The 26,467-nt window shown below is 46.2% G+C and overlaps 1 protein-coding gene across 1 annotated transcript in view; it reads left to right on the top strand.

Moving 5' to 3' along the window:
* LOC311238036 (integrin alpha-3-like) overlaps positions 1 to 26,230 on the top strand; it is a gene marked incomplete at both ends in the record, with an annotated part of 52,257 nt that extends 26,027 nt beyond the window's left edge. Inside the window, 8 exons of the mRNA XM_084326000.1 lie at positions 8,574 to 8,633; positions 8,933 to 9,098; positions 9,755 to 9,948; positions 10,334 to 10,422; positions 14,546 to 14,679; positions 15,514 to 15,591; positions 16,003 to 16,070; positions 26,091 to 26,230. Of these exons, the coding sequence (XP_084182126.1) occupies positions 8,574 to 8,633; positions 8,933 to 9,098; positions 9,755 to 9,948; positions 10,334 to 10,422; positions 14,546 to 14,679; positions 15,514 to 15,591; positions 16,003 to 16,070; positions 26,091 to 26,230 (929 nt within the window). The remainder of the gene's footprint in view (positions 1 to 8,573; positions 8,634 to 8,932; positions 9,099 to 9,754; positions 9,949 to 10,333; positions 10,423 to 14,545; positions 14,680 to 15,513; positions 15,592 to 16,002; positions 16,071 to 26,090) is intronic.
* Positions 26,231 to 26,467: the final 237 nt, after the last annotated feature.

Genomic DNA, 26,467 nt, shown 5'->3' with positions numbered 1-26,467 from the left:
GTTAGAGCGTAGGGCTTACGGGTCTGCTACGCTCGATTTTATGTGTAAACTTGAGTCAGTTGGTCACGTGACTCACAGTTGACATGTCTTTTTCATAACTGCGACTCATGTGGGAAGGCTTCTGGGGAAGTTCGGTCTATACTCTTTGACAAAAGGAGTGACTGGATGTAAAAATGTACACAGTTTTTACTCCCAGCTGTGCAGTTGGGTTTATACTGTTGATGCTTCTTCTTTATTATTATAAAGAGTTGGAGTTGGTTGCATCTCACCCCTCTTGTCGTTCCCCTGGGTGCCTTGGGGATTCAATGAAAGGTCTAAATAGCCTATTTATTTATGTGGATATACCTGACGCACACATAGTGCTAGTTCGGGATGTTCTGTTGGACATTAAGCAACTGACTGGCGCGCCTTGGTTGCTTGGGGTTAAAACAGCGTTTTTATAAAGCAACTGGGATGGGGGTTTTTCCTCTTCCGACGACCTGTGTGGTTGTCGACGGATTCTCGTTCATATCGGGGGATGATGACAGAATGGATCTGAACATACGTAGAAGGGTTTCACGCCCTGGGGGTGGGCCGCCGGGCGCGGTTTGCACCGAACGTCTGGGTGGCGCCTTCTTTTCATGTCTAAGATCAACACGCATGTCTGCCCCTTCTCCTGGAGTTGGCAGATCGGCGTGGTTAGGGCACGGGACTGGTTCTGGACGCGCTGGTCCGGATCAGTTGCACCCGTTGTCCGCCGGGGATGCAGATCTGCTGTTCTGGTACCCTGAGGGACTTGGGCTTTTTTCAGGGGGAAAAATGCCAGGTCGGTCCGGGTGTCACAGGGTTAAGCGCTATGGAGCCCTTGTTGGGTACATTGTATTCTACACTGTCGTAATGGCTTACGGCCGTGCCAACCTGTACACGCCCGATCTCGTCAGATCTCGGCCGCCACGCAGGTTGGTCTTGGTTAGTACTTGGTTGGGTGACCTCCTGGGAATACCAAGTACGGGGTGTTTGGGGCTGGTTCTCCATTTCTTTCGCTCTTCTCTTACGCGTGGCGAAGAGGGGCCTGTTGGGGTGGTCTTTGACCTCCTCGGGGGACCCTGTGCTCCCCGTATCACCGGCCCGGTCCGAAGTAATGTTTTCGTTGACCCGCAGGCCCGGGATAACCCTGTTGGAAACTGAAACACGGGTACTGCGGTGGTGCCGCAGGTACGTTTTGGAGTTTTTTTCCTGAGGGGTTATGGGACCAACCGCCGCATAGGGTAATGCCTGGGTGGTTGGTTCTCTGGTGTGTCGGTGCGGTGTCAACTCCCGGGTTGCCCGGTTGAGTGTGCCCCTGCACGTTTGTGACGTCTGCCAATTGTGTCAGCCTTCGCTTTGAGGGAGGTTTGTCATGGTGACGACAACGCCAGCATACGCCCCTTCCGCCGGTGCGGCTGTGTTCAGCTGTCCCCTCTGGCGCCTGTCTCGTCCGCAGTCTCCTGGCTCGGGTTAACAGCCTGTTGCCTGGTTTTTTCCCCTGTGCGCTGCCTGCTTCCGTGGTAAGTCTTGTTATTGCGGCCGTGCTGACTGTCTGTACTGCAGGGTCAGTGTGCCAGGCGGTGTACTATTGGGGGGACAGGGCCCGCTCGGCTGAGGGGCCTTTGTCCGAATACGCTGGCGATGTGGGGGGCGGGGTCACTAAGTGCCCACCTGGTGGGGTCTTGATGCTGGCATCATGTACTTCTCTGGGCCCCCATTCCAGGGGGTCCAGTCCCTTTGGTGGGTCTGGGCCTTCCTTCGCGCTCCGCTGCTACGGCCTTGCCACTGGGTTGGGTTTGCCCTTGACCCCGTGATTCTGGGGGCAGTAACGAGGTTGTTCCCTCCGTTCGTTCCCGGGTGGCATGCGGGTTGTGCGTGTGTGTAGTCGTGGGGTCAGGCCACGGTCTGCTCACCCTGTGCGTTGAGTTGCTTGAGTGCCTCTTCGCACGGTCGGGTCCGTCGCCCTCCCGGGAAACCTCCAATAGGGGGGGTGCCCTCCATTAGGGGGGGTCGGGGGGGCTTGGCCCTCCCTGCTCTGATGGTTGTGGGGGGCCTTCAGCGGGGTGTATTTGTCGGCCGGTGGCTCCCGCTCGGCCTCCCTTGTGCATGAGTGACGCCAAGCGGAGCCACTATGAATACAGAACGATAGGTTATGACTATAACCAAGTTCTGTTAATAGTGGTGACGCTCGGCGTCCGACGCCACTGCAGCCCTTGATCTCACCTTGTGGTGAAAGCTTGGGAAGGAGGAGAGTAGGTGACCACACACCTGCTTATGAAGGTAAGCTAACGAGGGGTGTGGTCAGACGAATACTGGGATAAAGGTACATTGTGGAATTGTATTCAGTGCGCGTGCACATATGCGAGGATAGTGCATGAGTGACGCCGAGCGTCACCACTATTAACAGAACTTGGTTATAGTCATAACCTATCGTTAATACTCTTCAAACTATGAGTTAATACTCCTCAAACTACTAGTTAAAACTCCTCAAACTACTAGTTAAGACTCATCAATCTACTAGTTAAAACTCCTCAAACTACTAGTTAAGACTCCTCAAACTACTAGTTAATACTCTTCAAACTATGAGTTAATACTCTTCAAACTATGAGTTAATACTCTTCAAACTATGAGTTAATACTCTTCAAACTACTAGTTAAAACTCCTCAAACTACTAGTTAAAACTCCTCAAACTACTAGTTAAGACTCCTCAAACTACTAGTTAAGACTCCTCAAACTACTAGTTAATACTCTTCAAACTATGAGTTAATACTCTTCAAACTATGAGTTAATACTCTTCAAACTATGAGTTAATACTCTTCAAACTACTAGTTAAAACTCCTCAAACTACTAGTTAAAACTCCTCAAACTACTAGTTAAGACTCCTCAAACTACTAGTTAATACTCTTCAAACTACTATTTAATACTCTTCAAACTATGAGTTAATACTCTTCAAACTAGTTCTATATGGTATTAGCTTCCGCTCAGCGTCTACTGCACATATCTCACTCCAGTGACGTGCACTGAATAAAAACTTCACAATGTACCTTTACATACCAACATCCGTCTGGCCACACCCCCATCTGCTACCTACATAATCAGGGATGTGGCCACACACTCATCTCCTTCTCAAAATTCACCACAAGGGCCCGCGTCGCTGATCTACTCCACACCTGCAGTCCTCCTTGCTGCGGCTGGATAGGTATTGAACCTCTGGTTATACAGCTGGACTGTAGGAGGCACCGGCTGTTGTGAGAAACTGGTTGTTTTCTGGGTTGGGTGAGTAATGTTTTGCTATGCGAGCACCAGTTGTCTGCTAATGCTATGGGGGTTGGCTGACAATTTTACGAAGGCCGGCCCCAGATTGGGGTCCTTTGCTCGGCCTCTTAGGCGACGGACGGAGGGTCCTGGTCTGACGCCCATGATGGTCAAACTAGTGGGCCGCGACCGAGATCTGGTTTAAACCCGGGGTTCTCTGGACGAGCGGATGCTTCTCTGTCCCGTGAAGGCCCCATCTTTCAAATGAATGTGAGAGTACACCCTAAACACGAGGAAATGTGGGTCTGGATCTTCTTTATCGGTAGTTCCATGCTCAAGTCGGCTGCAGCCCGTATGGGAATTGTGCCGACTCCGCTGTTATGTCTGTTAAATCACAGTTGAAAACTGTGTTGAAATTTTTTTTCTCTTCTCTCTTAGGATGAGGAGGGATTCAGGCGGCGGCCTGTCTGAAGTGTGGCTTGTTATGTCGTTGTGTACAGTTCAGGTGATAGCTGCTTAGCTTGCGTGCTAGTGTGTGGCCTACTGTTAGCCAGTCAGCTGTTAGCTGCGGCGCTAGCCCGTTGTGTCACTAGGCTAGGAAACGTTAGCTTGTTGCTATCAGTCGGAGCGGCTGTTAGCTTAATGCTACACTGTTGAACGTTGCTGTGAGTATAACAAGCCTTAAACACTCTGACTACGACGTCATCTTTGACAGAGGATGTTAGTCGACCCTACACCGGGTGCCATGCCAGCGAGGACTTCGTCAACATGGAGAACGGCGGCTGGGTGGCGCAGCGGACATTACCCTTGTCACCAACGCAGGAGACGCCGGGTTCGACTTCGGTTGTCCCGTTAACCAGTGTTGCAGTCCTCTCGGCCTGCGCTCAGGGTGGAGGTAGGAGTCCTGCCGGACTTTAACACTTCTTCTTTCCTTCCCTTCTAAATGTTTTGTAATAACGATGTTTTCCAAAACGTGTGTTGCTGCAATACATTGAGGATACGACGCGTGTTGTGTGTGAATTGTCTTGTCGCTGGTATAGCTTCTCTCTACCTAGGAAATCGGCGTTGTTTTTTACGTGTGTAAAAATGAACTGGTTTAGTTGTGTTGAGAACATGTGTGTTCATGTAATGTTAGTAACGTGGTTGAACTCACAACTAAGTGGGTTAATTAACCTATGAAGCTATGCTTAGTGACATGTGATTGAGGAATAAATTCTTCTCTCAGCTTGTGATGACAATGAACAGCGTGTTCACATATTAACAGGGGTACCTGTTCAACCTGGTCGTATCAAGGGTAAGGTAGGAGGGGTGACCCCCCCGGTTTTTCCCTGGGGCATCCCCCCCTCCTCTCAGATATGTTTTGTTTACAATATATTGTGTCACTGTGTTTGTGGGGATACTGCTGGGGTTGTGCTTCTGCTTGAGAAACGAGGGAGGGAGTTTCCTGGTCCCACTCCCTGAAAGATTGGGCGTGTGCACCGTCAAAATTCCCCCGCCATAGAGTACGTCACTGAGTGCGTTTCTATTGGTAAGACTTCCGTGAGTTGGTCAGGTTCCATGTTATGGTTCTGTTTCGGGGAGTTTTCAGAGCCTCCTCCTCACAGAGCTCTTCTTCAGGGAGAAGAGCCTTCTGTGAGTTTGGACCCTCCCAGTGAGGGAGCCTCCTCAGAGTTTCAGAGCCTCCTCCTCAGATTGTCAAGGTGAGTAGAACTTCGAAAAGGAGTTCTGCTCTGTTGTATGTGTATTTGATTCAATTCAATTCGATTATTGAGCTTGGTGGGTGATGCAGCGCAGTAGAGACGTGGTTCTTCTGCACTGCTCCCTACTGGTAGTGTGTGTATTGGGTCAGAGCCTCCTCCTCTGGTGTCGGAGTTCTCCTCTGGGAGTTCAGAGCTCCTCCTCGGAGAGTCCTAACCCAATTGTTACATAGCTCAATGCTGCAATATGTCTTTTCAATCTATACAGCTCACGTGGGAAGTCTCTCTGGGGGTTCCCCGTCCTCTCCTTTTTGGAGTAGGTGGACGGGGTATTGTTTAGGGTTTCCCTGACTCCTCGCCTTACAGGTCTGTTGAGTCATGGGTTTCCCCCCGTCATAGGGGTACGTCGCTCACCGTCCCCTCTTATGAAGTGTGGTTGACGGGGTGGTGTTTTCCCTCAGCCGCATCGCATGGGACCCATGTCCGTATTCTTTTTTCTTTTTTCTGAAAAATCTTTTAATTAAAAAAGCGGCTTCTTGTCGTTCCCCAGGCGGCTTGGAGGAACAGTATCTGGTGTCTTGTTGGACTATCCATTGATGTGTTTTGGGTCTCGACATGTACATAGTGCTGGCCCTGGGTGTTTCTGATAGGAATCACGCATGAGGCTTGTGCGCCTTGGATGCTCATCATTAAAACTGCGTTTTTATGGGGCAACTGGGATGGAGTTTGTCTCTTCCGAGCGCCAGTTTACTAGGTTTGTCTCGACGAATTCTCGTTCATATCTGAGGGATGTTAACGGAATAGATCAAAGCATAGGTAGAGGGGTCTCACGCCCTTGGGGTGGGCCACTGAGCGCGGTACGAACGGGACCGGCTGGGTGGCGCCCTCTATAAAGTTTTAAATCGACACGCGTACCTACCCCCCCTCCTAGAGTTGGGGATGTCGGCGTGATTAGGACACGGGACTGGTTCTGGTCACGCTGGTCCAGGTCAGTTAACCTGTTGTCCGCCGGGGACACAGATCTGCTGTTCTGGTACCCTGAGGGACTTGTGCTTTTTTCGGGGGGAAAAATGCCGGGTCGGCCCGGGTGTCACAGGGTTTGATATTATGGAGATGTTCGTCTTTTCGCCCCTCTCTTCTCCTGCTTACGCATGGCTGAGAGGGGGCTGTTGAGGTGGTTTTATAGTACTCCTCTGGCATCCCTGTGTGCGTCCCGGTCCGCCGGGCCCGGTCCGAAGTCGTTTTTCGTCGACCCGTAGGCCTGGGATAACCCCTTTTTGAAAACGAAAACACTTGTACTGCGGTATAGCCAGTGTATACCTGCAGGTGTGTTTTGGAGTTTTTTCCTGAGGGGTTATAGGAACAACCACCGCATGTTGATTCCCTGGTGTGTTGGAGCGGAGTCAACTCCCGGGTTACCCGGTTGAGTGTGCCCCTGCACGTTCATGACGTCTGTCAATCGTGTCAGCCTTCTCTGCCTCGGCCCCTCTAGAGCATCAGGGATTTTTGGTGGAGGCGTTGACATGGTGCTCAACAATGCCAGCATACGCCCCTTCCGCCGGGGTGCTGTTTTCAGTTGACCCCTTTGGCGCCTGTCTCGTCCGCAGTGCTCCAGGCTCAGGTCAAGTGCCTGCTGCCTGGATTGAGGGATCGGCCTCTTCTGGAGGTCGTCTCCCCGGTGCGCTGCCTGCTCCCGCTGTAGTGTAGCCTCTTGAGTGTTTCGAGTTACAGCCATGCTGACTGCCTGAGTATGTCAGGGTCAGTGCGCCAGGCGGCGTGCTAGTGGGGGGAAGGGCCTGTTCTTAGATGGGCCCTGTCCGAATACGCTGGCGATGTGGGGGGGCGGTGTCACTAGTGACCGCCTGGTGAGGTCTTGATGCTGTGGCGTCATTGGCCTCTCCGGGCCCCCTTTTTTCCGGGGGGATCCAGTCCCTTCTGGTTCTGGGTCTTCCTTCGCGCTCCGCTGCTACGGCCTTGCCACGGGGTTGAGCTTTGCTCTTGACCCCGTGATTTTGGGGGCGGTAACGAGGTTTGTTCCTTCCGTTCGTTCCCTGGTGGCATGCGGGTTGTGTGTGTGCGTAGTCGTGGGGTCAAGCCACGGTCTGCTCACCCTGTGCGTTGAGTTGCTCGAGTTCCTCTTCGCACGGTTGGATCCGTCTCCCTCCCGTCCTCCAATAAGGAGGGTATCCCTCCATTAGGGAGGGTTGGGGGGCTCGGTCCTCCCCGGTTCTGATGGTTGTGGGGGGCCTCAGTGGGGTACATTTGTCAAGCATCAGCTCCCGCTCAGCTCCCATTGTGCAGTAGACGCTGAGCGGAAGCTAATACGATATAGAACGATAGGTTATGAATATAACCGTAGTTCTATGAATTATGGTGACGCTCAGCATCAGGACGCCGCTGCGGCCCTTGATCTCGCCTTGTGGTGAAAGTTTGGGAAGGAGGCGAGTAGGTGACCACACACCTGCTTATGAAGGTAAGCGGATAAGGGTGTGGCCAGACGAATGTTGGGATGTAAAGGTACATTGTGGAATTTTTTATTCAGTGCTCGTGCACGAAATGAAGTGCGTGCAGAATGATGCTGAGCGTCACCATAATTCATAGAACTTGGTTATATACATAACCTTACATTAACCCTTTACTATCACACTACCGACGGTTAGCAGTGAAAACCTTCTGTGTATTGTCGCAGTGAAAAGGGTTAACCAGTGCGGCAGTGAAAGGGTTAACCAAGTCTATATCTGCCTATCTACTAGGGGTGGGGGAAAAAATCGATACGTAGTAGTATCGCGATACTTTGCATGGCGATACTGTATAGATGCAGGGACGCCAAGTATCGATATTTAATTTGTTTTATAAAAAAAAAAAAAAGACAATTTTATTTATTTATTTGTATAAGGAAGTTGCATTGTTCATCTCAATACCTGTAATAGTACAGTAGTCCACACACACACACATGTGCATTCAGTTAAGTTGGAATATGACTGTAATACAAACAGTTCAGTTTGTCAGGTTCATGCAACACAGATTACAGTGTTTACATCTGTCTGCTTGAGAAAATACCATGTTCTGCAATAAAAATTATTGAAGTGAGATGAACAGACTGAACTTTATTTTATTAGATAAAACATGTTGACAACGTTTTACTTTGCAGTTGAAAAAAGGTAATAAATCGCAATATATCGCAATATTAATATTGCAATACTCAGCATATCGCAATATATTTAGTAATAAAAATATATTTTTTTACCTCCTATAATAGTGGGGGTCACGGCTCTCTGACACCGTTATTTGGGGGTTGCGGCCTGAACAGTTTGGGAACCCCTGCTCTAGTGTGACATCTAGTGGCTGAGTGTAGTCTATAGCACCTTTAATACTCATACTACTAGTTAATACCCTTCTCTCTGTGTGTGTGTGTGTGTGTGTGTGTGTGTGTGTGTGTGTGTGTGTGTGTGTGTGTGTGTGTGTGTGTGTGTGTGTGTGTGTGTGTGTGTGTGTGTGTGTGTGTGTGTGTGTGTGTGTGTGTGTGTGGTGTGTGTGTGTGTGTGTGTGTGTGTGTGTGTGTGTGTGTGTGTGTGGTGTGTGTGTGTGTGTGTGTGTGTGTGTGTGTCTCTGCAGGTTATTCGGTGGCCCAGGCCTCAGGACTGCTGAGTCAGGATGTGGTTACCATAGTAACAGGTAACAACTTGATTCAATTTCTTACTTTATTTGCTTTAGTTTAATAAATGTAGCTATGTGGTTTTAAGCTAACTTGTTAATAGAAATAGTAAAATCCCCCTTCATCTTGACTAGCTATAGACTGACTGACTGATTGATTGATTGATTGATTGACTGACTGATTGGTTGATTGATTGATTGATTCAATGATTGATTGGTAGATTGATTGATCGGTTTATTTATTGATTGGTTTATTGATTTGATGATTGATTTATTGATTTATTGACTGACTGATTGATTGATATGTGTGTGATTGCCAGGCGCTCCTAAGGACAACACGGAGGACGGGCGAGGCTCGGTGTACCTGGCGGAGAGAGCAGGCCCGCTGTCGGCCCGGCACCTGGAGCCTCGCGTCACCCTGAGAGGAGAACAGATGGGCTCCTACTACGGGAACAGTCTGGCTATAGCTGACCTCAATAATGATGGGTACAGACACACACACACACACACACACACACACACACACACACACACACACACACACACACACACATACACACACACACACACACACACACAGACACACACACACACACACACACACAGACACACACACACACACACACACAGACACACACACACAGACACACACACACACACACACACACACACACACACACACACACACATACACACACACACACACACACACACACACAGACACACACACACAGACACACACACACACACACACACACACACACACACACACACACACACACACACACACACAGACACACACACAGACGATCTAATCTTCTCTTCCTCTCCTCTCTTCTCTTCTCCTCTCTTCTCTTCTCTTATCTAATCTTCTCTTTCCTCTCCTCTCTCCTCTTCTCTTCTCTTCTCTTTTCTCCTCTCCTCTCCTCTCCTCTTCTCTCCTCTCACCTCCTCTCATCTCTTCTCTCCTCCTCTCCTCTCCTCTCCTCTCCTTTCCTCTCCTTTCCTCTCCTCTCTCCTCCTCTCCTCTCATCTCCTCCTCTCCTATCCGCTCCTCCTCTCCTCTCTCTCTCTCTCTCTCTCTCTCACTCCCTCTCCCTCTCCCTCTCTCTCTCTCTCTCTCTCTCTCTCTCTCTGGTCAGGTGGGCAGATCTGTTGGTAGGAGCTCCCTTCTACTTCCAGAGGCAGAGGGAGGAGGGTGGTTCTGTGTACGTGTATTTGAACCAGAATGGCCGCCTTGGCCCCGGGGCCTCCACCACGCTGAGGGGCCCTCACGCCTCCGGCTTCGGCATGGCGCTGCTCGCCATTGGGGATCTGAACCAAGATGGCTTCCAGGGTATAAAACGTTATTAGCCCCTTCTTAGTAATTTACTCGAAACAAACGTTGGCAGGTCCTTATTGAATTGAATTATTTAATTAAATCTTTATTTTGAACATGTGAAACATAGATAATAATAATAATAATAATTAATAATAATAATTAATCAAAAGCAACAACAAACCGAAATAGTTAAAACAAATAAACAATATTAACTTCTCACAATCATTCTTCTGTTTCAATATAATATAATATAATATAATAATATAATATAATATAATAATATAATATAATAATATAATATAATATAATATAATATAATATAATATAATATAATATAATATAATATAATATATTAATAATATAATATAATTACTACACTTTACCTACAACCCCCCACCAGACTTTGCAGTCGGAGCTCCGTTTCATGGAACAGGAAGTGTGATGATCTGGACAGGAAGTGCAGAGGGAATCTCCAAGGATCCAAGCCAGGTATCTGTCTGTCTGTCTGTCTGTCTGTCTGTCTGTCTGTCTATCTGTCTGTCTGTTTGATTGAAAACTTTATTAACAGATTGCAGAATGGGTACAGTACAGTACAGCTCAATACATACAATTGTTAAGGGGATGCAGACCAGAGAAAGACTTTCATCTTGTTTACATCAGGGTCCCCCATTTTCAATTCATCATAACATATATGACATACATGACATACAGATAGACAGTACTGCTACATCTATACATTTATGACATACCAGATTTGCAAATACAGTACTGTTTGTGATACGAAAAGAGTCCAGAAAAAAGAGTATATACATTTGACGTAGAAACTGTACATGTACAATGTACAGGTTAGCAGTGGAGGTTTCTCTATGACAACACGTGAAACACAAATTCACTCATAATTCATAATTATTATTAATTTACATATACCTATAATATATAAAAAAAAAAAAAAAACTATATATATATATATTTTTTTTTTTAATTATTATTATTATTATTTTTTATTATAAATGTTTTCCTCTGTAAAAAAAATGCCAGTGAATTTTTTTTTTCTTCAAAAATGGCCAAAATTGACAGCTCTGAGCAGGCCTGCACTGCAGTATTGCCTGCAGTAATTATTCGTGAAGAAAACTTCACAGGTGTGACCCATTGTTAAATAAATAATAAATAACAGCGAATCAAAATAGGCTATTAACTTCATCTAAGAACGGTCTGTGCAGTTAAACTCTTGCCATTGAATGGAGGATTGATTGATTGACAGCCCTTGACATCCAATACACGGAGGTTGAATATGATTGGCAGCCTTGCAAATCCAATCAGAGATTTCTGCATTGCAAAGTCAAAATGGGTCCAGCTGCATGTGAGGAGGATAGGTTTAGCTCGGGCCAATCTCAAGTTTCTCAAGTTTCTTTATTAGTTGTCATACAGAAGTACAGAATACTTTTATACAAAATGTAACATAAAGAAGCATTTTGTATAAAAGTATTCTGTACTTCTGTATGACAACTAATAAAGAAACTTGAGAAACTTGAGATTGGCCCGAGCTAAACCTATCCTCCTCACATGCAGCTGGACCCATTTTGACTATGTGAAAGTTGAGACTATGAGAAAGTTGTTGTTTAGTAGTTAGTAAGCTGTACAGCTATAACAAGTCAGGCTAAATTAAACTTTGCGCCAACATTAGGACCGAAGTATAAACCAGCAACTGAGCAACATGAAGAAGTGGATTTATGCATCTGGATCAGAAAAAACGTTGTGGATGAAAAAGTAAGTAGGCTACAGTGCTTGTATGCTAACAGTAGCTAGGCAGCTTAGCCTACATCACAATGATAATCACCAAGCTAACTTACTGTACACACTGTAGGGCTGGGCAATTAATCGAAACAGAATCGCGATATCGATTCATAGACCTATGCAATCTAATTTCTAAGTTATGACTATTTTCTTTTATTAAAAAAAACGTATTTTTTTTTTATTATTATTTTATCTGGGTTGAACATGATTTGTGGAACTCCCTCTGGTGTTGTGGTCGTGGTATTCACTGACCTTTGGGAAGTATTTCGACATGCACATGGGTATCTTAGTGGTGTAGTGTATCTTGTAGACCAGGCCCATTGCAAGTTGCTGTACTCTGTCGTCTACTCTAAGCCATCCTAGGTTGTCAAAGTGGACAGGGGTGAGGTGGGTTTTAGGAGTAAGGTCAAGCAGTAGTCTGACCAGTTTGTTTTGTGATGTTTGTAATCTTGTTTTTAGTGCCTTTGAGGTGCTTTGGTACCATGAGGTGCAAGCATAGTCGTAGTACCCTTGAATGAGTGCTCCTGTTAGAGTCTTCAAGGTATTCTTGTTTACCAGAGAGGAGATACGGTACAGGAATCTAGTTCGTTGGTTGACTTAGTTTTATTACATTGGATCCCATTTTGTCACAGGAAAGATTTGCCTCTATAGGATGGAACCCAGGTAGGTAATATCTTCTTTCCTTGTGACAATATTGTCACCCACTGTAACTGAGAAGCCGTCGGTCTTGCTGAGTTTGTTATTTGAACCGAAGAGAATGGACTCTGTTTTGCCCATGTGTAATGATAGTTTGTTATCAGCGAGCCATATGCAGATTTTGCCTAGTTCTGAGCTGAGGGTTTTTTCAACCTGTAACAAGTCAAGTCAAGTCAAGAGTTTTAATTGTCACGGCATACAGGTATACAATGAAATGCGGGTGGTCTTGCCCGCAACGATGTGCAATACAGTGGTACAACATATAATAGAATCAAAAAATGAAAAAACAACATTGTGCAGTAAACAGGTAACAGGTAACATGGAGTGACATCTCGGTATCTGTACATAGTTATTTACAGAGCATATGGGACATGCTAGGTAGCTTTGGTAGTGCAATACACTGTTCCTGTTATTCTAATTCCTTTGGCCATAAGTGTGCGTGTGTGCGACATGAGTGTGTGCCCGCTCATGTTAAAGTGTTAAGTGGCTGCTCGTGTGTGAGCGTGCACAGCGTGCGTGTCGTGTGTGTGTTCATGTGTGCTTGTGTGTGGATAGTTCAATGTTCTGAGCACTCAATGTTCATTGTTCATGGCTCTGATGGCCTGGGGGAAGAAGCTGAGCCTAAGCCGCTCTGTCCTAGTAGCTGGGGTTCGCAGGCGTCTGCCTGACCTCAGCAGCTGAAACAGGCTGTTATTGGGGTGGTGAGGGTCTTTCATTATCCTGCAGGCTCTGGATTTGCACCTCTTGTTGTATAGAACCTGCAGGGGGGGTAGTGCAATACCCGTGGTACGCTCGGCTGAGCGCACCACTCTCTGTAGGGCCTTCTTGTCCTGTGCCGTGCTGTTTCCATACCAGGCAGTGATGTTTCCGGTCAGGATGCTCTCTACAGCTCCTGAGTAGAAGGACTGGAGTATCTTCCCCGATACTCTGAACTTCCTTAACTGTCTCAGGTGGTAGAGGCGCTGTTTCGCCTTCTTTACTACTGTGTCTATGTGTGTTGACCATGTCAGGTCCTCTGAGATGTGGACCCCCAGGTACTTAAAGCTGCTCACCCTGTCCATGGTAGCCCCGTTAATCATCAGTGGTGTGTGCGTCTCCTGCTGTCCTCTCCTATAATCCACGATCAGCTCCTTGGTTTTACCAATGTTCAGGAGCAGGCTGTTGTCCTGGCACCAGCGTTCCAGTACCTCAACCTCCTCCCGGTAGGCCTTCTCGTCGTTGTCCTTGTCCTTGTTCTTGTCAGAGACCAGCAGGGCTGAGTCGTCCGCAAACAGGAACAAGTTGCAGTCACAAGCTGACGACATGTCATTTGCATAAATTAGGAACAGTAGCAGACCTAGTATGCTTCCTTGTGGAACACCACAGCTCACTGTGAGGGGGGGGGGGATAGGGTACCGTTTACCTCCACCATCTGTTCTCTCCCCTCCAGGTAGGATTGCATCCAGCTCACTGATAGACTATCAAAACCAATTGCTTTTAGCTTGTCAATCAGAATGGTGTGATTGACAGTGTTGAAGGCCTTTTGTAGGTCCAGCATGACCTGTCTGTCTGTCTGTCTGTCTGTCTGTCTGTCTGTCTGTCTGTCTGTCTGTCTGTCTGTCTGTCTGTCTGTCTGTCTGTCTGTCTGTCTGTCTGTCTGTCTGTCTGTATGTCTGTCTCTCTCTCTCTCTGTCTCTCTCTCGCTCTGTCTCTGTCTGTATCTCTCTCTCTGTCTATGTCTCTCTGTCTCTGTCTCTCTCTCTCTCTGTCTATGTCTCTCTGTCTCTGTCTGTCTCTCTCTCTGTCTATGTCTCTCTGTCTCTCTGTCTCTCTGTTTCTCTCTCTCGCTTGCTATATCTCTCTATCTCTCTGTCTGTCTCTCTCTCTGTCTATGTCTCTCTGTCTCTGTCTTTCTCTCTCTGTCTCTCTCTCTCTCTCTCTCTGATTCAACTGGACAACATGAACATCCTACACCTGCCTCTCTGTCTGTCTGTCTGTCTGTCTGTCTCTTGCCTGTCTGTCTGTCTGTCTGATTTCCTGTCTGTCTGTCTGTCTGTCTGATTTCCTGTCTGTCTGTCTGTCTGTCTGTCTGATTTTCTGTCTGTCTGCCTGTCTGCCTGTCTGTCTGTCTGTGTGTGTTCAGGTGATCCAGGGTAGAGATATCTCGGGTGGTTTCAGGATGTTTGGTTATTCTCTGGGTGGAGGTTTGGACGTGGATCAGAACCATTATCCGGACCTGCTGGTGGGATCTCTGGACAACAGAGTGGCTCTTCTCAGGTGAGAACGGCAGTACACTTGTATCCCAGCAAATAAACGCTGACTTTCCAAGCTCCGTTTGTACTCTGGGGACTCTGGGTTACCGTCGGTAGTGTGATAGTAAAGGGTTAACCTTCTGTAGTGTGGCAGTGAAAGGGTTAACCTGCTGTCGTGTGGCAGTGAAATGGTTAACCTTCTGTGTATTGTCGCAGTGAAAGGGTTAACCGTTTGGTAGTGTGTCAGTGAAAGGGTTAAAGATAAAAAGATACCAATGTTTATTTCGTCTCTGCCAAAGAAGACCAACCCATCATCTTGGGTGCATATTGCAGAGCAATACGAGTGGCAGGTTCTCAATGGCTGTAACTGTAAAGAGTCAGCGATACAATATACAATAGTGTCATCTGCATAAAGATTAACGTGACAGCCACACAATATCATTAATATAACTGGTAAATAAGACAGGACCCATGATTGACCCCTGGGGGACACCTTTTGTAATGGGTAAGAAGAAGTATGAATTTGCTTTCCCAGTTTTCACACACTGCAGTCTTTAAGACACATAACTCTGAAACCAACTGCAAGCATTTGTGTCAAAACCAACTCTGTGCCGTCTATTTAAAAGAGGAGAATGGTCAACTGTATCAAATGCTTTTGACAGATCTACAAATAGGGCTACACAATGTTTTCTATATCATTCACAACTAAAGTAGCGGCAGAGATCGTATGTTTTGCTCTGAAACCAGATTGGTGTGGGCTTAATACAAACTTCTTTGAGATCACCACAACGTTGTAATAATCCACTTCTTCAGCTCCACCTGTTGATCGATTGATTGATTGATTGATTTTCTTTTTCAGGGCCCGTCCTGTTATCCAACTCAACAAAACCATGCAAGTCTCTCCTGAGATAGTGGACCCTGACAAGTGTGATGATTGGTGAGTCCAGAGTCTTTGGTTTAACATATACTGTAGCTGTGGTCTAGACCCCTATAGAGAATAGAACATCTAGCTGTGGTCTAGACCAGATAATATAACACATAGCTGTGGTCTAGACCAGATAATATAACACATAGCTGTGGTCTAGACCAGATAATATAACCAGTATAATTAGGATCCTTACCTGTGTGCATGTGTGTGTGTGTGTGTGTGTGTGTGTGTGTGTGTGTGTGTGTGTGTGTGTGTGTGTGTGTGTGTGTGTGTGTGTGTGTGTGTGTGTGTGTGTGTGTGTGTGTGTGTGTGTGTGTGTGTGTGTGTGTGTGTGTGTGTGTGTGTGTGTGTGTGTGTGTGTGTGTGTGTGTGTGTGTGTGTGTGTGTGTGTGTGTGTGTGTGTGCGTGCGTGTGTGTTAGTGTGCAGGTGGAGGTGTGTTTCTCCTATATCCTCAGCACTGGAGACGAGAGCTTCAGGAACAACATCAGTAAGTAACCAATCAGAAGCCACTTCCTGCCTCCAGCTGCTTGACCCTATCGTGACCCCTGACCCTACAAACAAATTAACTAATCGTTGTATGCTATTTTGCTGTGAAGCACTTTGAGCTGCAATCCATGTATGAAAGGTGCTATATAAATAAAGTTATTATTATAATTTTCTTTTTTTATCCACTTTTTCTCCTTATTTTTATATTTTTCTCCCATCCCAATTTCGTATCGCCAATTCTCCCCTTCAATTCTCCCCTCCCCTGTCTTGAACGTTGCTAGACTATGCCTCCCACTGGTTGGCTGTAGTGAGGATAGAAGCCTTGCATCACGTGTCCACTCCGGTACACGAGGAGGCAGCCTGTCGCATCTTTTCACCGGCCAGCGCGGACTCTCAGTGGCGAGGAGTAACGCGTGGGAGGCTCACGCTGCCCCCGATACTTCCTGTCTCTGCTGTGCAGGCGTCACCCAACCGACCTGTAGGAGTCGCTGTCCACAACGTCCAATCCCCACCCATCGACGTCCACCCGCTAACTCTGCTAATTGAGATAGTATGACGACTGGCCCAAGCTGCAGGCAATGCTGACACCGGGATTCGAGACCGGAGTCTCTTGCATTGGTGACGAGCGCAATCTCCGCTACGCCACCCAGCCGCTATTATTATTATTATTAATCAGTTCAGTTTAACCCTTTCGCGCGAGCGCGCGCGCGCGTGTGTGTGTGTGTCTGGTTGGTTTTTCGGCCTAATTTACCAACAGCTCTTACCTAATTGGCTGACTGATTGATTGACAAGACAAAGCAGTCAATTAAAACATGCTGTTAATCAAAGAGGCGGAGAGGATTAACTCTACACAATAGGATACACATACACACACACACATACGCCCCCGCCACACACACCCACAAACACAGACACATGTGCTGAAGGAGAATGTGTAATCTGATGACATCATACTCTGTCCTTGTGTGTCCTCTGTGTCCTCTGTCTGCTCCGTGTGTGTGTGTGTCCTTTGTATTTCAGAATCATAAATCACATTAGAGAGGCTGATATTATTACCTAGAAACGTCTGAAGAGAGAGGTTGATATTAGAATAGAACCTCTTGATATTAGGACGTCTGAACAGATGTTGATATTAGAACGTCTGAACAGAACGTGTTGATATTAGAACGTCTGAACAGAACGTCTTGATATTAGAATCACAGACAAGGTCAGGCTGTTGTCGTAGCAACAGAACACTGAACCTGAATGTGCTTAAAATGGCCACCATTTACTAATTACTAGCATCTACTAACAAAATACTGGCACATTACTACCATCTACTAACCAAATACTGGTACATTACCACCATCTACTAACCAAATACTGGCACATTACTACCATCTACTAACCAAATACTGGCACATTACCACCATCTACTAACAAAATACTGGCACATTACTACCATCTACTAACCAAATACTGGCACATTACTACCATCTACTAACCAAATACTGGTACATTACCACCATCTACTAACCAAATACTGGTACATTACTACCATCTACTAACCAAATACTGGCACATTACTACCATCTACTAACCAAATACTGGCACATTACTACCATCTACTAACCAAATACTGGCACATTACCACCATCTACTAACCAAATACTGGCACATTACTACCATCTACTAACCAAATACTGGTACATTACCACCATCTACTAACCAAATACTGGTACATTACCACCATCTACTAACCAAATACTGGCACATTACCACCATCTACTAACCAAATACTGGCACATTACTACCATCTACTAACCAAATACTGGCACATTACTACCATCTACTAACCAAATACTGGCTGTCATGTACAAAGGTCTGATGACCACACAGAATAGTAACTGGAGCAGGCTGCACATGAACAAAAAACAGCCCCTCTCAGTTTATGGTGGTAGGGATTTAAACCTCCACCATAGTGCACAGGGAAAAAGGGTAGGGGAGGACAAACCAGATATACATATATACAAACAGGGAAAAAGGTAAAGGGAGAACAAACAAGTAATACATACAGACAAACAAACACTTAGCAAAAATGTCAACGTGTCATTCATAAGACACAACAACCATCAAATGGATTAATCCACACCAAGTGGTAAATGGCACAAAGCCACACAATATCGCTCCACAGATACAGCTAGGTAAGAAGGGCAACCTCCCCACTCCACTCTGGAACGTGGCAGTGATTCAATGAGGCGCCCCGTGTGTGTGTCATCTTCCAGGCTATATCCACTCATCCAACTGACTGCCCACAGGTGCACCAAGCAGGTGCAATCAGCTCAATCAGGGGGATGAGTGGTATCTGGGAAAGGGAGAAAGAAAAACAGGATTAGAAGATGACACATCACACAAACAAAAATAACATAACACATACTAAATATACTAACCTAATGTTCACATGGTCTTCCAAATACAGTAATAATGATAATGACCAACCCACGTACCCATGTACGTCACACCTCCCCCCATAAGAGCGAACCTGCAGGGTTAGCAAAACATTATTACTTATTTAACCAACATCAGATTAGCACCAACAGAACAGAAATAAATAAAAATCACCCTCCATATAGGCCATATATCACCTCCACATAGGCCACATACCCCTATTTCGGGCCCACACGGTCAACCACCACATCACCCAAAACACATATATCGCCCTTAGGCACATCTCCCAATACCAGATGCATCAGCCGTCAGAACGTGGCCGGTGCATTCCTCATACCGAGGCCATGACGGTATACTGTGGTCAACCATCCCGGGCAACGGGAACGAGGCAGGCACTGTCATTGCGTACACCTTCCTGCATTCAGTAGAGAAAACGGGGGAGACACATCCGCATTAGGAGCCAGAAGGCAAGGAGGACTCCATGAACCATGGCTAGGTGTAGCTAGCCCCCTTTTTTTCCCCAGGGGGTACAGTGCCTTTCTCCTCATGACCTCCCTCATCGCCACCGGACACCGATACGCGAATTGCTTAATGGGGTTCGCACTCCCAACATCAACACCGTGCATCCTGTAAGGCACATTAGAACACAACACAGCATGTGAAACAACAGTCCTGTCACATCTCAACTCCGACGAGACGCGGGCAGGACTTTTCATTAGCCTATTCACATGACACCAGCGTGTCCTTCTCCGCCGCTTGGGCGTATACAACATATACTTAGTGGCAGACACCTTTCTCTTTACCACATAAGGTCCTGAGAACCGGGCAGTGAGCACAGTACCAGGCGTGGGCAGCACAATAAACACCTCATCCCCCGCCTCAAATTGTTGCTCCACCGCCAATTTGCAAAACTCACCACAGACAGAGTCACCCAATGCTAGACCTTGGTCTCGCTTCCGCTCCTGTGCCCTAGTGACAGCACAAATAGCAGAAACATTGGGGTGATTATCAATCAATGCATCACACAATGAGTCAGTAAATGGAGCGTTTTCAACCTCCAACACAGGGACGACTTTACCCCCAGCGATATCATTCCCCATGACGAAATCCACGCCCTTCACAGGAAAACATGGGTGAACGCGACAGGAAAACAACCTGTGATCAGTGCAGACTGTACATGCACCTTATGCAACGGCACGCGCACACACCCCATGTCAATACCTCTCACCAATTCACTCGACTGACAGGAGTCCACATCCAATGGTAACACATCAGCCAGGATGAATGATTGAGAGGCTCCTGTATCACGGAGTATTCTCACCCATTGGTAGTCACCAACTTTACCCGACAGGGACACATAACCATCAAACAAAAAGGGTTCAAAAGAGCTATTCTGGTCAGGACATGACACTGTACCAATCAACCCCACCCCTTTCGGTTCCTGGGCTGACCCCCTTGTCTCCTGTCGATCCCTTAGCGCATGACAGTCCCTCACAATATGCCCTTCCTTCTTACAATAATGACACACAAAATGCCCTTTCAGACGGCGGTGAGCGTGGTCGGAATGCTCGCTCGTCACCCAAGGCCTTTTGAGACGGCGGTGAGTGTGGTCGGAATGCTCGCTCGTCACCTCCCCGAAACAGTGACTCACAAGGAGAGAACGAGCTGCCACTAACATACACACCATCACGCACCGAAACATGTGTGATTCCCACATATTTGTGGGTCAATGCGAACTCATCTGCTAAAATTGCATCTTCCTGGAGAGTAGATACTTTGTGTTCATTTAAATACACTACGATGTGCTCGGGCATGCAGGTCTTAAATTGCTCAATGAGGACCAACTCACTCAAAGCTGCTACATCATCCACTTCACACGCCGAACACCATCGATTAAACAGAATCCGCTGTTCACGGGAAAAATCAACATGTGTTTAGTGCCCTAAAACATTGCCTATACGCTTCCGGCACCAATTCATATACACGCAAGACAGCAGTCTTCACTTTCTCATATTCCAAGCTGTCCATTATCCATTGATAATGACTGGCATGCCTCCTGAACCTTACCAGTGAGCTTGCATTGTAACAAAATCGCCCACACATCCTCTGGCCAATGCAAAGCCCACGCTATACGCTCAAAAGCAGAGAAATATGATTCCACCTTAGACTCCCGGAAAATGGGAACTAGAGACACATGCTGGCTAATATTAAAAGGTGTCTGGGAGACTCCAGTCGAAGGGGGGGAAAAGCTGCCACTCTCCAACTCCAGCTTTTTTATAGTCAACTCGAGCTCTCTGTCCTTCCCCTCCTTTTCCTTCAGCCTGTCTCTCTCCTCCATCTCCTTTCTCTCCAGCCTGTCTCTATCCTCCTTCTCCTTTCTGTCCAGCCTGTCTCTCTCCTCTTTTCTTTCCTCCCTGTCTCTCTCCTCCTTTCTCTCTTCCCTGTCTCGCATAGCAGCTCTCTCCTCTATCTGGAGACGGGCCAAACGCATTTCCGCGCGTGCGCTTGATTTACAAGTGGAAGACAAAACAGAGGCACGTCCTGAGTGTACAGAATTATCACTGTCAATCTCCTCAGCCTTGGCAATGCTACCCCTTTGTTCCTGTATAGCACCACTGGTTCCCTCGCTAGACTCGCCAGACGCCTCGCCGTGCGTGACGTCCTCCGAGTCATTTCCCTGGGCTATGGGCGAACTGAATATATTCTTTTCTAATAACCCAGCGAGTACAATTGCTTTTACCTCCTCTTTACTTTTTGAACTTTGGACCGTAATGCCATAATGTTTGGCGACACCACACAATTCAGCTTTTGTGCAGATATCAAATTGATCCCTTGTAGGGTCCACCAAAAAAGCGTCCAAAGTAATAGCTGCCCCAGCCATATTCCCTGCAGAATACGACTATGCCACAAGTCATATATGTATAAATACCCTGTGCTCCCGTAGCAACCCGCGTTACCACCAAACAAATAATAGGCACCAGGAAATAGTCACTCAACGATAGCTTACCACCTTTAACAGTCACATTCCGCAGTACACACTTAACCAATAAGATTTAATGACCACATCTACTATTGATGAAAAATAATAAATGTTGATCCTAACCACCTAACTAGGATCACCTGGGTAACACTAACTACCCCGTCTTAAGCTACTCCCCTAGCGGGATGAGGACTACACATATCTTCAGTCGCTTACCGGTTTCATTGCGCGCTCCACCGGAATAGACAACGCGTGCCCCCCTCCCCCTAACCAAGCAGGCGACCCACCCTTTACCTATGTGGAAAAAAAATAGAATGGTTAAGAGCATAACTTACGGTTTACAACAGTCAAGTGTGCAGCACTACAACAATATAATTTACCAATGAAAAAACGCTATCTTACCTGACATGCTCCAATTGACAAGTTACAATGTTACATAACAAACAAGGAACTATACAATTGTGCAAAACTAGCGAGCCCCCATGTCATGTACAATGGTCTGATGACCACACAGAATAGTAACTGGAGCAGGCTGCACATGAACAAAAAACAGCCCCTCTCAGTAAATGCTTTTAAAGCACAGTCCCGGGCAGGTAAGAAAGTAACAACAAGAGATGTTTTTCCAAATAGTAAATTATATATTTTATGGTGGTAGGGATTTAAACCTCCACCATAGTGCACAGGGAAAAAGGGGAGGGGAGGACAAACCAGATATACATATATACAAACAGGGAAAAAGGTAAAGGGAGAACAAACAAGTAATACATACAGACAAACAAATACTTAGCAAAAATGTCAATGTGTCATTCATAAGACACAACAACCATCAAATGGATTAATCTTGCCGTGCTTGGCTAAAGTTCTTGAGAAGCTGGTCCTTAACACGTTAACTGCCACGGAGTTTGCCCGTCTCATACCACTCTCTGCCACCACTCTAAGCCTATGGAGATGTTCACCTTCTTTGCAGGGCTATAACTTTTTAAATTGTATTGCTAAATTGACATTACTATGGCCCATTCAACATCGATTATCTATCGTTCAGGATGTAGGAACGTTATACTTTTTCATTCATAGATTCATACGAAAATACCGTCTAGAATATAAATATGTTTTTATCGTTTTCTGCAGTAATTCCTAGAACGTGAGTTATAGGCATAAACGCATATATAGATTATCAACTGCCGTTTGTTGCGATACACCCTATATTAAAAATTTCAACTGTACATGATCCTAAACGTTATGACTCATCATGTGCGGATGAACGGGGGGGGTCAGTAAATGCTTTATGTAGTATGGGTGATATATTGATCAGAGAAGTTTGCATTAATAATAATAAACAAACACGCTGAAAATGACGTCAGCGTCCTCTTACCGTTCGCCAATGAGACTGGAGGAAAAAGATCCCACTTATTTGACGTGGATCGACTAGATCCATTTCCGGTTTGTATAATAATAATAAACGCCCAAATCATATAGATTATTGAGTTATGGCAGCGATCCATATACACAGATGTGTATCTAGAGTCCCGCAACAATATGTGAGTGCCGGACGCATTTCCCAGATGCACGGAGATCACCAGAGATCAATTTCCGGTTGTAATTCGCAGATCATCCACCAGGCGGCAGTATTGAAGCGTTGCAGAGTTGTGCAGGCTCCCACTCTATCAGCCGAGGCTGGGTGAGGGAATTATGAATACCAATGGCGAAAAAATGAAATATGATCTCAATAACGTCGTACGCCATGGAATGGCAGAATTAGCATGACCTTGAAACACGTTGTACGACGTTATTAGCGCCCAATGTGTTAAGCAACTGGATAATTTCCTCAACACAAATCATATTCTTCAATCTGGGTTCCGTTCTGGCCATGGATGCATCACAGCCACCCTTAAGGTCCTTGACGACATCATCACTGACCTGGACAACAGGCAGGTCTGCGTTGCCAGCTTTATAGACTTAGCCAAGGCATTCGATTCAGTTGACCACAAGACCCTTCTGTTCTGGGTAGGCTCTCCAGCATTGGTTTATCCCCCACCTGCTGCAACTGGTTTGCCAGCTACCTTACTAACCGGATCCAACAGGTCAAGACAGAATATCCTGTCTGAGCCACCATCTTCAGCCAGCCATCACTAAAGGGGTGCCTCAGGGCTCAATCATGGGTCCTACCCTGTTCTCCATTTATATTAATGATGTGGCGAAGGCTGCAGGCAGCTCTCGGATCCACCTTTATGCTGATGACACCATCCTGTATGCTTCTGGCTGTTGTATATTTCTAATCAATATCTAAGGTTATTTGCAGTACAATGAGGTTGCTATCTGGAAAAGGAAGAAGGTCATAATGATACAATGGTCTTTCTCTACTGGGTGGAGAAATAAACTGTGCAGGCCAGACAAAAAGGAACTATAGTTCAACTCAATTCTGATTTATTTTGCCAAAGGGCTCAGAGTGAATTCAGAAGGTTGTTTTACATACAGGGATCATTTCATATTACATCAACACATGTTGTACAAATGATTAATAAGGTTTGCACATTAAACCCAGTCTGTACATAAACCAGTAGTCATGTTAACATCAATGAAATAGATAATCTTACTGAGCATTACACATGAGTAAACCTGGTTTCAGATATTAAGGATTACACTAAACTTAAACAACAAATGGTGTTTCCCATGTATTTACTCACATGAAATGCAATCAGCTCACAGTAGTCTCTGGATGGGTGGATCGGTTGAGAGACACAGAAACCCCTGGGGGTTTCTGGTCTGTCTCTCAAACACTGCGCTCTCTGTTATATACCCTAATATCCACCAATAATAACAGTCCAGTAGTACGTTTTGGTCCAATTAGATTTGTCTTCTGGGAGGGCGGTCCGCCCCCCTCCCTGTCCCTTCTTGGGGTCTTCTTCCAGTATATCAACAGCAGGGGTCTTCATGTGACTTTTTGATGACTGGACAGTTTTAACACTAACCTTTTCTAATCTGTACCTTAAATGTAAGAAGTTACATATGTATTCAGCATTAACCCAATGTGGAGTTTATCTATATTTTAATACCAGATTCCCTATATAAAGTATACTGAATTAATAGTTCTAATGATTTAGTCTCTAGCAAACTTTACAACCTGAGTGAAATAGCATTATTACTTAAATAACCAGTTTGACATTCTAAATGATATTCAAATACCTTTTATCTAATATAGTTAATTAATATGATCCTGTTTATGACCATTTCCATGAACCTTTAGCTAATCTCAAAAGCAGTTTAGGTCTGTAATCAGACCTCTGTTTCTCTGCCTGTCACTGCTCAGCTGTCTGTTGCTGAACCCTGCTCTTAGCTGGGTGTGACTATATTTACATACAGTCTTAACATTCTATCAGAGCTGGTTATCTGGTCTCTGAAATCTGCTAACTATTGAGTATCTCTTTTAGTAGGGTGAGTGACTGTTCCTTCTGTGGGGTGTGACTTTCGAGTTCCTTTGTTCTAGTAGTTGACCACATTTGCTTGAGTGGGGGGTTTGGAATGTCTGTCTCTGTAACACCAGTATCACCTCCTTACTTAGCACTGTAAATCCACTCTGCTGTTAAAAAGGTACACCTGGCTCTTGCATTATAGTTTTCTAATTATTCACACATATTAGTTATGAAATACACAGTCAAAGATACCACATGGCCCTTCTCTCCATTACGCGGCCTCCACTCTTCAAGACAGTCTCACTACCATCGAGCAGTCCTTTCATAACCTCCACCTTCGGCTTAACACTAAAAGACCAAATGCATCTTATTCGATCGCAAAAAGAAAACCCCCAGCCCCCCCCCCCCCCCCCCCCCCCCCCCAAGATCCTTTGCGTTGACGACACCGAACTGGAGTTTGTCAAGTCCTACAAATATCTAGGGCTTCGTCTGGACTCTTCCCTTTCTTTCTCCGTTCACATCAACAGTCTTCAGTCTAAAGTGAAAGCCAGACTGGCATTTCTCTTCCATAACAAAGCTTCCTTCACTCCGCAAAACTCACCCTTGATGACTGTCCTGCCCATCCTGGACTATGGTGATCAAAGATGGCTCTACACAAACTGGACACTCTTCACCATTCTGCCATCCGCTTTGCCACCAATGCACCCTTTAATACACATCACTGTGACCTTTACAAACTGGTTGACTGGCACAGAGCCGTCAATTAAAGACCTGAATGCTCCAGGGAGTTAATCCGTGACCTTTGACCTGGCAGTGTGTTGTGTTTTCTCAGGGACATTTATAAAAGGAGACTAGTCCTTTTCACTTCCTGTAATTCATCATGTGAGCTACACGAGGCATGGCATTGCCCCCCCCCCCCCCCCCCCCCCCGCCAGGCTCCCTGTAGACGTTCTGACTGAATGTCTTTATTATTTCCTTCATGGCTCAAGTCCAGAGGCACAGGATGTTCTGATTGACATGTTGACGTCCCGCCCACTCACGAGTCAGGAAGTGTTGTTTCTCTGGTTGTCTCTCCAGTGACCTCACAGAGTAACAGGAAGTGCCCTCACAGAGCAACAGGAAGTGATCTCACAGAGTAACAGGAAGTGATCTCACAGAGCAACAGGAAGTGATGTAACAGGTCTCTCTGGTCGTCTCTCTCCAGCGGTGCAGTTCAGTCTGGAGGCTGACGTCACGCGCCACAGCTCCCGCCTGCGTTTCCGTGACAACGGGCAGGATGTATACCACGGCTTCCTGTCCATGCCCTCCCAGCGCTGTCGCACCTCAGACTGGGACTACTGGTGAGACACACACACACACACACACTCACACACACACACACACACACACACACACACACACACACACACTCTCACACACACACACACACACAGACACGCACGCACACACCACACACACACACACACACTCTCACACACACACACACACACACAGACACGCACGCACGCACACACACACTCACACACACACACACACACACTCTCACACACACACACACACACACACTCACACACACACACA

Source organism: Notolepis coatsorum (assembly GCF_963971535.1).
Source record: "Notolepis coatsorum genome assembly, chromosome: 12".
Classification (NCBI taxonomy): Eukaryota; Metazoa; Chordata; class Actinopteri; order Aulopiformes; family Paralepididae; genus Notolepis; species Notolepis coatsorum.
This window is presented reverse-complemented; position numbering and strand designations above follow the sequence as displayed.